Source organism: Musa acuminata, chromosome BXJ1-6 (genome assembly GCF_036884655.1).
Source record: "Musa acuminata AAA Group cultivar baxijiao chromosome BXJ1-6, Cavendish_Baxijiao_AAA, whole genome shotgun sequence".
Classification (NCBI taxonomy): domain Eukaryota; kingdom Viridiplantae; phylum Streptophyta; class Magnoliopsida; order Zingiberales; family Musaceae; genus Musa; species Musa acuminata.
Window position 1 is genome coordinate 5272501 of NC_088332.1, and position 14011 is coordinate 5286511.

Here is a 14011-nt window from a genome sequence, read left to right on the forward strand (position 1 = left end):
ATTTTTCATCATTTATCATATTTTAAATTTTAAACTTTTAATGTTAATCTATGTTAGGAAATATGAAGATATGCTATCATCACATATGCCTTTTATGTCATGAAATTTTATTTTATTCTGATATTTTGCCTAAGTTAATATCTCGACCATTCTGATCTGATCGATCCTATTGATTTTGTCGATTCCAATCATATTGTCCATCCAATCCTACTCTTAATATCTATCTTCCAAACTATTGTGTTGAAAAGCTCAAAAGGACTGAAGGAGAAAATTCATATGAGAAATGTACAACATAATCCAAAAAGAAGTCTCAAGCATTCAGTTAAAGAAGTGTCGAGCATCCAACTTAAATATGCTTTGATGCTGTTAATACTTTATGAGGATTCCATAATGAATCACCACTAAAAAATTCAATACTTCTGAATATATCTCTGTACCTTGGAGTCATCTGTAGATGGTATTATCAGGCCTGGCATATCCATAGGAATTGGGTTCAGATGAAACCCAGTAACAAATGGATCCATGTAGAATATAACTCCAACCGCGCTAACATTCTTTGCTGTCTCCAATGCTTGTTTGATGGAAGAGAGTCCCAGAACAAATCTGATTGAATAGCTACAGATCAATATCTTCCCATCAATCAGATCTTCATCTAGATAACTTGAATCTTGGCATTCTCCCAAATACATATCATTTGCTACGGTGGTGTTATTTTTCATGGCATGAATAGCAGCAATAAGAGGAAACATTGAGTCGCCATCTGTTCCAGCTGTTATACAGAAACAAAATTAATACATGATAAAATTGCATCACTAAGGAACTTAAAGATATCAAAGTAACCTTCAAATAATAAACATGGCATACTCACGTGCAAGTCCAACTCCTGAAATTGTTAGATTGTTACCAAGCAGTAGCCAGTTATTGTATACTCTATCGTGAGCAGAGGCACCTACAGTAAATATCCAAGGGCTGAAGGAAGATACACTCTTTGGCGAAGGTCCAGTATTTCCTGCTGCTTGTACAACAAATATTCCAGATTTTACGGCTGAGAGCAATGACATGTCTATTGGATTGAAGAATGTTGCTAGCCCCCAAGGACGCCTATTCGGTGTGATAGATAAACTTATGATATCAACACCATCTTGAGCTGCCTGCAATTGCAAATGATCAGAAATGCCAGCCAAGCAAGTTGCAACAAAAGTGCTTAGCCAATAAATTACTATTCCATGTACCTAATTCTAGGTTTTGAGGATGGAGAGAATATATAATATATGCATAAATTATAATTGCTAAGATAGAGACTCCTTCACAAATCAGAACAAATTCTAGGTTTTGAGGATGGAGAGAATATATAATATATGCATAAATTATAATTGCTAAGATAGAGACTCCTTCACAAATCAGAACAAATGACTACCAGATTATTCAACAAATCTATTAGTTCCATGATAGAAATAACTTCATTTAACCTTTTTCTTACCATGTCAAATGTGCAGACCCCAAATGGCTGTAAATTGTATTGCATAGCAAACTGTTAAATGTTGTTTCAATAGAGAAAACTTCACATTGAGGTGGAAGACAACTTAACAAACAAAAAAGGTTCAGAAATTACTCCCTCATGGCATGGGTTTATACTTTAAACTGCAATCAGCAAACAGATATTCTAACCACTATTATCATTCTAGAACTTGCAGCAAGCTCTTTCTTGCATAAGATTTCAAAGGTCACATTCCTAAAGAAATGATATCGTTTCACTTATGACTTCCAGATTTTTATCTGGAACCTTCTCAAATCCAATTTATGTTTTACAGTTCGCTTCACTGTGATGAAAACCAAAATCACAGTAATCAATTTAGATTGAAAACACAGATTTGATTCAAGTGTAATCAAGAAGTGACTTGAATTCAGTAGCCAATATTATGCCACTGATATGAATATAGAGCAACTGTTCTCTTTACCTGATCTATTGCAGCAACAACATCAGCAGCAAAGCCTCCAAAGCTTTTGTACAGAGCTTTATAAACAGCAATGCTGAAAATTTTGCATTATTTGTGTTAATCTTATGTGTAAAGGAAATATATGCTGATTTACAATTGGATAAGATTGGTGACTTACTGTGCATGAGGGGCCATGCCACTTGCATTCCCAAAATGATGCCCTGAGACAATAACAGGTATTCCATGATTGCCAGCAGCAATGGAGGTTGTGTGCCTGCATGTACGTAAAAGATATTGCAATACAACAAATTCAGACCTGGAAACTGAGAATATATCATTTACTGTGTCAGAGCTTATAAGTAATGTTGGACAATTTCCTAGCATATGACTTTGGAATATCCTCCTTTATCATCCTACTGGAACAACTCACTAGTCATGTTTTGGACTTTAACTTTTTTTCTATCAGCATCCTTTCATGTAGTTTTACACAGTATTCTAACACATATATAACTGGCTAGAGGCCATGTAAAAAATATCACTCTCCCAGAAAACCACGAAAGGCAAAACAAACAAACAAAAAAGGTTTACACAGCACTATCCTTGTGAGAAAATGACCTTTGTCTTCTTTAAATGCATTATCAGGTAAAAAAAAACAGAGAACATTAGCTCACCTCATTTGATAGAAACAAATAGTATCCATTTTGATGGAACCAACACAAATCACATATATGTATCCATTATAACAAAAAATATATAGAAAAAGAACATATGTAAATCAAGAAAGTTTAGAATTTCAATAAATTTGTAAATACAATGTTTATCATATTGAGAGAGAATGCATTGAGAAAGTTCCTTCAAGGGAAGTGTTGCAAAATTTGTTGCAGGGAAGTTTGTTGTTGGAAGGTACTTACGTTCCATGACCATCACCATCAAATGGTGAAGCATAGTCCTGAGTAGCATTGAACATACCCCTAATAATAGCAGAAGCAGCAAAATGACGAGCACCAACAAGCTTTCTGTTACATGATCCAGATGGAAAATCTCTTGTAACTTCACAAATACCAGAAAAATGAGCAGGAACAGGATAGTGATTGATAGAAAGAGTATCAGAGAAGCTGGGATGCGTAGGATCTATTCCTGTGTCAATAAAACCAATAACGATTCCTTCCCCAGCAACTTCAGGACCTCCATCTTGGGCCCAAGCTCCATGAGGCAGACCTAAGAATTCAGGAGTGTGTGTAGTTGCAGTCCTAACTGAGAAGTCCAACATTAAGTTTGCTACCTCATGCCTCCGAGAAAGCTTGTCTGCCTTAAATATCCACCAAATCACTAGATAAGATAAAAGTTGAATGCAATTTGCTAAGATCAAGACTTGATCTAGACTTGCCAATCATAGAAACAGACATATGAAGAATATAAAATTGCATCAAAATGATAATCATTTATAATATTTAAAAAGAGGGTCAGCATGTTATCATTCTTTTGTCAAACAACAACTATTGACTATTGTACTCTTTCTCCATTACAGTCTATTAACTTTGATTTTGGTTTAAAAGAATAAAAGTGCACAAGATAAAACCTTAGGTCCCTTGGTTTCTTTTGCTACAAATCAATCGTATCACTTACTCATAGGAGAGTTGTTGAATGCAAAAAATGCATTGTGACATTTCCTATTCCACTTTAGAATGGTATCCTCAAATGCATTAACTAAAAGCATGCAACTGAAAATGCCGATACTTATTCTTTCTTACTTTACACTAAAAGAAAGAACATGAAAATTATCAGAAATAAAAGATACATATAGAAGAATCAAAAGAATTGACAAATTCATATTAATTGCATTCCTCATATACCAGTATCGCCCTTAAGTTCAGTCTTTTGGAAAGTTTTATATTCATCTAAATGTTTTATACTCAAGAAGCATCTGCTTCTTTTGTTTAGTTCATCAAAATAAGTTGAAGACCCATATGCATTCATTTTAATATATCTAGATAAGGAACAACCACAGTCTAATTCATACTTTCATTGCATGAATGTTCTTATACCGTACTTCTTTGTTATCTTGACGAACACAAAAAGCCTATTCAAGTTGTGCAAATGTTGGCTTTTAATTTTTTAACATCATAGAGCGTGTCCATTAAGATTCTGGCTGAACCACATATACATAAATGAATTCACCTCCATTTTGGACTTCATGACTGAATTTTAGGTTATAAGATAGCGGCCTTAATCCTCCATCACTATTCTATCTGAACCATATATAGATATATATTTTTTGCATTACATCTATAAATAGGTACATCTGCCGTCTCATGCCTAAGGAATTTTTTTTCACATGCATGGCAATAGCATGTTACTAGTAATGCAGATAAGCTTTTACTTAGTATGATGACAAGTTATATGAACATCTTAGCTTCAAAGTTATGAATACAAGTAGGCCCACAATATTTTGCGATTTTTGTGAAAAGAGGAGGAGCTGTGATTTGACTCACCACATAAAAGCACCCATAATTAAGCCACAGCCCACTCAACACAAAGCATCACTAGGCATCAGGTTTGATGAAGCATGGCCCACTAGGTTTCATTTTAAATCTCCTATACATGGGCCTCATCTTCATGAAAAAAAAAAAAAACAAATTTTATGTTGAAATAAGAACAAATGTTCACTTCTTTGTAATAACATTGACTAGCATATTTTTCCATCTCTGAGCATAGGCCCACCTCCCAAATTGATTAAGATACAAAAATAAAATTTCGCAAAGTTGTGGATTTAAAACTAAACATCATCTACCATAATCTACCACACCTCACATTACTTGTGGGAAATTCTAGGAATCTTTTTATATGTGTGATGTGATGTGCTAAGATGACAAGGACATCAGGAATTTATAGGGTAAATTGTAATACCCTGATCTCATTAGTCCCAGATTAGCTATGGGTTGGGTTTTAATTAGCTTATAAGTTACACCAGAGCCCACCTTGTGAGTAATACTTTCCAGGATATCATTCACATGGTTTTGGACTCGGATTGACAATCTCTTCCACATAAGTGCAAATAGAACAGATTAAGACATCAAAGAATGACACAAAACTTAAGAATATAAGCAACACAATTGGCATCCACGGATAACCTAGATTGAGTTTCTTGATCCTTCTCTTAAAATTGCACTTGTCATACAAACCTACTAAAAATGATCCAGACTAAGCAAGAATAAAAGAAATAACTGGAAAAGAAATGGATTATATAATCAAGCAAACAAGCACCTGTTGAGGGGTGATAAGCACAGCAAATCCATTAATCAAGTAATGGTAGCTATATAGCTTCAGATATTTCTCCCCTCTCAATGTCCTTTTCAGTAGCAAATTCTGAAGCCGAATCAAATATGAACTGTAACTTGTATTTGTCCGTGATGCATTCCTGGATTTAGGACATGGAACCCATATATCACTTTCAAGTATAAAATAAATGATCAGGAATATGCATAAAAACTGTGTCATCATTATAGGTGCAAGAAAGATGAATGCCTTCAACAATAGCATGAAAATCTAACTATATGGATATAGTGTGCCTAGATTGTAGATGTGGTAGACTCTTATTAAGTGAGTTATAAACCTGATTTTGAAGGATTTCCGCAGACCTAATAGATGCACAGAAGATAAATGCATAGAATAGTCATCATACATCAATTATGTACTTCGTGACCAACAAAAACTAAAGGGACAATGAATAACAAAAGCTGTCTTAAAATTATTATAACATAAAGTAGTACACATATTAAACACAACGCTCCTCTATATTAACATGATTGCTTGGAGAATTAACTCTAGTAAAAATCAAACAAGCTTATTTCCAGCTGCATTTGCCAAGTTTGCTTAGAGACCAGGGTTAACACAATTTCCTCCTAACTTCCTTTTAAGATAACAATCTACTGGATAATGCCTCTACAAATTATATAGCAGCATATTTTACTAAAATACAACTTCCAGATATCATAGTCTTCAATCAGCAAAACTAGGGTTCATAAACTTTGCGAAGAAAATTTTACAGCAATATCAAGAGGCAAATAATAAAGTTTAAGAAAAACAAAGAAAAGGAAGGACCTTGGCTTGTTGAGGGTGTTGAATGCCCCAGAGGCACCGGCACTTACCCCGCTGCTCCCGAACCTCTTCACTTCATCAGAGTAATGAGCTGCAGAGGGCTGCTTCATGGTCACAATGTACACGGCAGCATCCTCTTGACAAAGACATCTCAGATAAAGACCCAATAGAGACAGCACCAATAAATGCACCGCCACAACTCCCTCCATTATTGGACCGTCAACAACCCCTCAACTTTCCAAATGCATTCCTGTCATCCCTCCGTAGAGAAACAAAAATCGAACGCACTGGAGACGGAGAAACCCAAAACAATCAAAACTCAATCTTGAACTCTCCTCTTCACCTGCTCATGTAGCCCACAGCAGCGGAAGAAGAGCAAAAATCCCAGGCTAATCTTCCATCAACCAAAACTCAATCTTGAACTCTCCTCTTTTCTTACTCATGTAAACCTTCAGGCACCTCCCAGATTCACATTTCCATTAAGAGGAAGCGAGAAACAGAGCATAGAAGAGAGGAGCCAAGAATGCCTTTCAAAGGACCACTGCCAAGGAAATAAAAGGGAGAGCGGTGGAGAGAAAAGAGAGCATCTGAAGCTTTTTGCTCTTTTGCTTTGGGAGGGGGTGTGGAGGTGTGCGAAGCTTTTTATAATTGCAGCTTCGGTGGGTATGCACTTGACTGTTGCTACTGCCGCTGCTGCTGCCACCAAAGGAAAAGATATCAGAAAGAGCCAACAGCACAGCAAATCACAAGAAACGGGCTTTCACCAAAGAAAAAGCAAGAATAATGTCTTCAGAGAGAGAGAGAGAGAGAGAGAGAGAGAGAGAGATGTAAGATTCTTCCCAACGTTCCGATCTTTCCTCAGGGCGGTGGGCGTACACTCCTTGTAATTGCTTTCGATTCGTGGCGTCATCAAGATGAGGGTCTCTGCAATCGAATGGTGGTGATTGCAGTTGCCACTTGCGGAGGGCATCGCTCGCCAGTGGGTTCGATCAATCGACATGGCTCCGCTGATCTTTCACGAATCGGAGGATTGATCTCCTTTTTCGTGGATGAAGGAAACCTTAATTGGGAGTCGAAGAAAAGGTGAGGTGTGGGACCTTCGTAGGTCGTCAAGAACAAGCGACTCAGGTTGGGTTCAATCTTAAATCAGATTCGTCACAAAATCGATCATGTTCAATTCATATAGCTCATCATCAATTCGATCGGATTCAGTTCAAATCAGAATGTATCTCGAATCATATCGATTCCAATACGATCCATTAATGATGAGAAGTCCATGATTGTACTTTGTACTTGACGAGTACTGCGACACCGATGAATCGATACAAGAAGGAACAGTGGAGAACAAGAGGCACATATGTCTATTATATGTATCTTAGGTTTGACGTGTCTAATAGATTCTGGATGTCCTCCCTCTGTCCCACTGCTCATTGATGAGTCGGTGTACATGAGTTCCAACACGCTTGTTTGAATCCATGGGATGATACCCATCCAGAGATAAAGATGGGTTGATGAAGACGGAAGAACACTGATTTGGCTCCACTCGATCTGCAGGCGAGGAAAAAACCAAAGGCTCTTGCAGAACGATGCAGTAGTGTGTGGGCACTGACTCGAATAATGGGGATGATAGAGTGTTCAGCACTACTCCTCACGTGGATGTACGAAAGAAAGAGTAGGTGCTATGAAAAGAAGGAGCAACAAAACCCAGCAATTGCGAAGAGAATACCCAGGGTGGGGTTGCACGTACTCTTCAGCTTCTTCTTCTCCCTAAAACATCCCATGATGCAAAATGGGGAAGAAAGATTAGTGCAGCTTTTCCTTTTGGGTTTTTTCGTCTTCCTCTTTCGCTTTTCTGCGAACAGCTTTTGGAGGATTCAGCGAAGGAGCCGTTGGAGATGATGGTCCACAGGAAGGCTGCGAGTGGCGTTGTTTGGTGAGATCAGAGACTTCGTACCCGTGAGCTTGCTTGCAGTTTGATTAATGGAGAAGAGACAAACACCTTGTGTGCATGAGCACCGAAGAAGGCGACACGACACTGGCAATGTTCACCGATCGAGTTTGCTTTGCTCCCTCACCGAACGAAGCAGCTTCTCCTGTAGCACTGAGAAGGTCGTTAAAATGACAGAAATACCATAAAATGTGAGCAAACCATTTATTTTGTTATAATATAAATGAAAAGATGAGATTAATAAAAAGAAGAAGAAGAAAATTCTTCGTGCAACAATTTTTTCTATAGCCGATTCAAATTCAGAACACAATGCAGTGCAATATTACAGGTGATTTGCATGACAACAAATCAGATGTTCATAACAGCAACCACAAATAAGTACATAGAAATCTTATTGTCAGCAGTTCAGAATTCACAACATCACATTCACACATAATATGAAGCATACAGACATTGATGAAGCTGTCCTCGATGTCACAACGACCAAACCCACTCGAAGAAACCGGACCGGAGGTCTTGCTTCAGGCAGCCTCTTCCTCTTCTTCTTCCTCCACCTCGTACTCCTCAGCTGTCGCATCCTGGTACTGCTGGTACTCGGCGACCAAATCATTCATATTACTCTCTGCCTCGGTGAACTCCATCTCGTCCATCCCCTCACCGGTGTACCAGTGCAAGAAGGCCTTCCTCCTGAACATAAGCGTGAACTGTTCACTGACCCGGCTGAACATTTCCTGAATGGCGGTTGAGTTCCCAACAAAGGTCGATGCCATCTTCAGCCCTTTCGGTGGGATGTCGCACACGCTAGATTTGACATTGTTTGGTATCCACTCCACAAAGTAGGAGGAGTTTTTGTTTTGGACATTGATCATCTGTTCATCCACTTCTTTTGTGCTCATTTTTCCTCGGAACATGGCTGAAGCAGTGAGATAGCGCCCATGGCGTGGATCAGCAGCACACATCATGTTCTTAGCATCCCACATCTGCTGGGTCAGTTCCGGCACGGTGAGGGCATAATACTGCTGTGAGCCTCTTGAAGTCAAGGGTGCAAATCCAACCATGAAGAAATGGAGGCGGGGAAAAGGGATCAAGTTGACTGCCAGTTTCCGGAGGTCAGAGTTAAGCTGACCAGGGAATCTTAAGCAACATGTGACACCACTCATGGTGGCCGAGATAAGGTGATTCAGGTCACCAACTGTGGCAAAGATAAATATTAGAGTGCAAGGAGTAGCAATATGCGATATCTCATCAATGTAGGGCATGTGTTAAAGTAGGGTGGACCAAGTGCGATGATATATAATGAAGAATAGTCAGATAATCTAGAAAAAAAAAAAGAATCTCAAATGGTTGACCATCACATGGAACTTAAATCTTCAGGAGACTAGATGAAAAAAACAATAGAACTGGAGGAAATGTAGCAATGGATTAAACTTCGACTTACAGGTAGGTGTGGTGAGCTTGAGAGTGCGAAAACAGATGTCATAGAGAGCTTCATTGTCAAGGACCATACTTTCATCAGCGTTCTCAACAAGTTGATGAACTGAAAGAGTAGCATTGTATGGCTCTACTACTGTATCCGAGACCTTTGGTGATGGAAAGACGGAAAAGGTGAGCATCATACGATCTGGATATTCCTCTCTGATCTTTGAGATAAGAAGAGTGCCCATGCCAGATCCAGTGCCACCTCCCAGAGAATGGCATAGCTGGAATCCTGTGAATTCATGGGAGTAGAAACAGGTGAAATTCTATGGCAAGGAAATCCTGTTAGTCAGCCAAGAGTTAGATCATGCTTGTAAGACAGACATTCAATACAAAAGTGGAAACTGCACAATGAGCTCAAGAGATCTGGCAAGAGAATAATTGTTTGCTCTTACAGATAAATCAATGATATGCATTCAACGACAAAAATAATTGAAGAACAAAAGAACAAACATGAAAATATTTCATTAGGCATTTCCAAGTAATTAAGTGAAAGAAAATGCCTGATGTTTTTCCAAGCAAAGCTTTGATTTCTTTGAAGTACTTTAAGCATTCATTTTCCTTCTAAACAAATTGCAACTTCGTCATAGCCTTGCTACCAATAGTAACAAATCTCAGCCATGATAAGACTAATATGCCACAAATACTAATCTCTGAAGTAAGTAAGTAACCAATGTCTCTTATTATTTTTCAGGAACTTGAGCGAAGACCAAGGGAAACCATGCTACATCAATTGCATTAGAACAAAAGTTTCCCTTTCAATCCCAATGGCCAGATAACTTGATTATTAACAAAATAATTCCAAATAGAAGAAAGGAACAAAGAAACTATCGATAAAGCAAAATTTGGTCATTTGGAGCTAGATTCATTTCAATACTTGATAGTAGCTGCAACAAAGAGAGTCTTGAACATTCAAATGATTGACCTTGATAATTGTCAATTCTCTTCTGTTGGATTTTTCTAGTAATCCCAGCATGCAAAACCACTACCAGAACACCATCAACCCTTAGGAAGAAAAACAAACCATTACAAGCCCATAGATCGCTGAGTCTATAAATACAAAAAGCCATTGAATTCAAGTCTTTAACAACTCAAGGATGACAAATTGCAATCATATACTGGTTTCCGCCACAGCGCCCACAGCTAAAACTTGCAAACAGCTGCAATTGCAATAGACACACCCCCAAGCCCATGTAAAGATATTTCGTTTATCTTTCAGCAATTTCTCAACAAGTAAACAAGAAACAGGTGACATCTAGATACGGAGTTGCACAATTTGTCCAAGACAGAAGCACATAGAAACTTACCAAATATCAAACAAGAGAAGTTTAAGATAGGAGACACCTGAATCCTAAAATTTGATTTAGTGAACGTAAATTGCTCAGTACAATTTAGATAATTGTGAGAGTAACACGATCGATACCACCACTGCAGAACAAAACATCTTCTTAAGGCCTTAAAATAGACCATTAATACTCAAAAACGCATCAGAGTACCTTTATGGTCTCAGATACTTCATTGTACCTTATGATTATATGAACAATAAATTATAAGGAATCTGTTAAAACAAAAAACTGCAGCGAAGAAAATAGATGATCAACAATGAAAATGATTATATATCACCAATTACTGAATTGATATGTCATAAAAGAAACGCATAATTTTTGTCTAATTACGACAAAGTAAAAAAAAAATGTTACTCGAAAATTTGAAGATAATTTTCTTTAGATAGCTAATTTCTCTCTACAAAATTCACTATTTACTCTTTCGTTCTCTTGAAAGATAATTCAACAATCAGGAGATGTAGAATTGAAGGAAAGAAACGAAGGACCTTGCAAGCAATCGCACTTCTCGACCTCGGAGCGGACGACGTCGAGCACAGCGTCGACGAGTTCGGCACCCTCGGTATAGTGGCCCTTTGCCCAGTTGTTTCCGGCGCCGGACTGGCCGTAGATGAAGTTGTCGGGGCGGAAGATGCGACCGAAGGGCCCGGAGCGGACGGCGTCCATGGTGCCGGGCTCGAGGTCAACCAGGACGGCCCGCGGCACGTACCGAGCACCGACGGCCTCGTTGAAGTAGACGCTGATGCGCTCGAGCTGGAGGTCGGAGTCACCGGCGTACGCCCCGGTGGCGTCGATCGCGTGTTCATCACAGATCACCTCCCAGAACTTGGCGCCGATCTGGTTCCCGCACTGCCCCGCCTGGATGTGGAGGATCTCCCTCATCTTCACGAGGTCGAGGCGACGGCAGCGGCGGTGGCGTGGACGAGGAAGAAGAGGAGAAGCGGAGGAGGTCGGAGGCAGGTGGAATCGTCGACTGGTGGCTTTTCTTGCAATCCAAATGGCACGCCTTGTACTGTACGAATCCCAAATTGCAATTTAGACCCTGACACATTCGTATTTCGTCCACTGCCCGAAAGCAATTGTGAATGCTTGGTTGATAATTTTTCAAAAAGCCCCCTTAATTTTAGTTAATTCTTCGGAACGCATACTAAAATGTCATTTGACCAATTACAATTTTGGATTTTAGGCCAAGAAAATTTATGTGTATTGATAGTCTCTGTTGGACCACAAAGAATAGAACATCACGTGGGTTGTTATCTGAAGTGTCAACACTGCATTAACAAAGAATTTGGACTTCGCGAAGGGCGGAAATGTAAAAGGCATGGGATGTAGGTACGCGGTCTCGGCTTCCAGATTCGTGCGAGCTGATGAGACGTTCTAGACCGTTGATAAAGCGAGCTCGTGGGTGGGGGGACCGTGATGGGGCTACGACCGGTGGAGCTCCGACAAAGATCACCGCCAAGATGAGGTGGGCAAGCCATTTGGGTTTTGGATCATGCAGCCACTCGCCTCGGCTGACAGCGGAATATTCCAGCCATCTTATCGGATAGGTATGGAACAGCTACAGTGAGAAGGACGGCTATTGATTGGGCGACGGACGACAATTTCTTGACCCAACTCAACAACTTGGTTGGGGCGGTATTCTTTCTACAGAGGATTTTGTGTCCTGAAAGGATTGGCATGCTTGATCATTTGGTTGGATGATCAATGCTTTTTGGGTCGGATTACAGAATGGTTCAGCTAAATTCGTTCGATCAAATTGGGAATCGGGTTTAGCGTTTCTCTCTCTCTTGGATTAGATTTTATTCGATTGGATCCAAATTTTTGTACATGATTAGATCGTCTTAGGATATAGATCCATTTATATAAAATTAGGTGAAGAAGAATTTTAAGAATAAGATCGAAATATGTGGAAGTTGTTGTTGTCTTGATGCCATCAATCAAGGATCAACATGGCGCGGTCTTATCCCGAAGATGCAAAGTCATTCCCATGTCCCTCATGGTAGATGGGTGAGGAGGTCGCAATGGGGAATAAGTTAGTCGAGGTGGATCCGAGATGATCGTTGTGCATCCAATGTGAGCTCTAATCTCCTCGAAACCCTATACAAAGGTCGATATTCAAGAAATTTTCTGATCTGACTCCTTCGACAATCAAGTTAGCCTTTTTGTAGGGTAATGAAAATAGGAGGGCTTAGAGTGTGAGGAATCCAACCCTTGTTCAAGTATCAGGGATTGGTTCTTATACCTGGGAAGCTAGGGGGTCATGGTTAACAAGCGATTGATTCGTATGTCCTTCCTTTACAACCATCTATGTGGACAACTAGTCTATATTGCTGGAAAATCATGGGTCGGTATCTCATGCGTAGCGAAAAATAAAAACAAAATCAAATTTCCCAACATTAAGTACTTGGTCGTTGTGCGATGATTGGTGCGCGAGAAAATCGTAAAATCGAAAACTGCACGTATCATGTTAGAAGTGTTACTTAGGGAAATCGTATATCCCTAAAATTTTTAGATTCGATGGAGTGGATGAATGAGAACTTACATACTCCTCTCTAGTAGTGATCCACATAGTAGACGTAGCGATGACACTCTTCATATCACTGTGGGATCTCACTCTCCTCGTGCCCCATAAGGCTACTAAAGCCAAGGAGGAAGAGAGAAGGCTGAGGAGAATAGGAGGGGTGACAACCAGAAGTTAATAGTCTATGAGCCATGAGGTATCTTCTATTTATATAGGTGCAAGCAGCTTAACCCTTAATGAATCCTATCCTTGTTGGGTATCTATCTAATTATCCAATTATATCTTTATTCAATTATTCAATTGGATTTTATCTATAGGATCCAAACTAAGGGTTTTGCGGATATCTCATATCTGCACCTCTACTTGTCACAACATCCATCATGACAAGTGTTCTAGCATAGGTCAATCTTCCCGACTCACATGTCTCGAGCACCTTGGCCCGATACTTTCATCGTGATAGGTGTTCTAGCATAGGTCAATCTTCTCGACTCTCATGCCATGGATACATTGGCTCGATACTTTCACTGTGGTGGGTGTTCTAGTGTGGGTTGATCTTCCCAACTCACATGCCTCGAGCACATTGGTCTGATGCTTCCGTCGTGGTGGGTGTTCTGGCATGGATCGATCTTCCCAGTTCACACGTCTCAGGCATATTGACCCGATACTTCTGTCGATGTTTTGGCAT

The 14011-nt window shown here is 39.5% G+C and overlaps 2 protein-coding genes across 4 annotated transcripts in view; both read right to left on the reverse strand.

The window, feature by feature from the left end:
• LOC135675788 (subtilisin-like protease SBT2.3) overlaps positions 1 to 7096 on the reverse strand; it is a 10645-nt gene extending 3549 nt beyond the window's left edge. The window contains exons 1-7 of one of the 3 annotated variants that reach the window (XM_065186306.1): positions 6039 to 7096; positions 5202 to 5355; positions 2849 to 3246; positions 2116 to 2211; positions 1959 to 2031; positions 869 to 1151; positions 438 to 769 (exon numbers count right to left, since the gene is read on the reverse strand). In XM_065186306.1, coding sequence (XP_065042378.1) covers positions 438 to 769; positions 869 to 1151; positions 1959 to 2031; positions 2116 to 2211; positions 2849 to 3246; positions 5202 to 5355; positions 6039 to 6244 — 1542 coding nt within the window. In that variant the 5' untranslated portion in view covers positions 6245 to 7096. Of the gene's footprint in view, positions 1 to 437; positions 770 to 868; positions 1152 to 1958; positions 2032 to 2115; positions 2212 to 2848; positions 3267 to 5201; positions 5356 to 6038 lie in introns of those variants that run through there. The other 2 variants (XM_065186307.1, XM_065186308.1) reach the window with 2 other exon arrangements.
• A 1148-nt stretch (positions 7097 to 8244) lies between these two features.
• Positions 8245 to 11790, reverse strand: LOC103986963 (tubulin beta-7 chain). Its single transcript, XM_009405123.3, has 3 exons — positions 11291 to 11790; positions 9422 to 9691; positions 8245 to 9175 (listed from the first exon to the last, which is right to left on the reverse strand). Exons 1-3 carry the CDS (start codon positions 11682 to 11684, stop codon positions 8505 to 8507), a joined length of 1335 nt encoding a protein of 444 aa, XP_009403398.1. The 5' UTR covers positions 11685 to 11790; the 3' UTR covers positions 8245 to 8504.
• Between the last annotated feature and the right edge of the window lie 2221 nt (positions 11791 to 14011).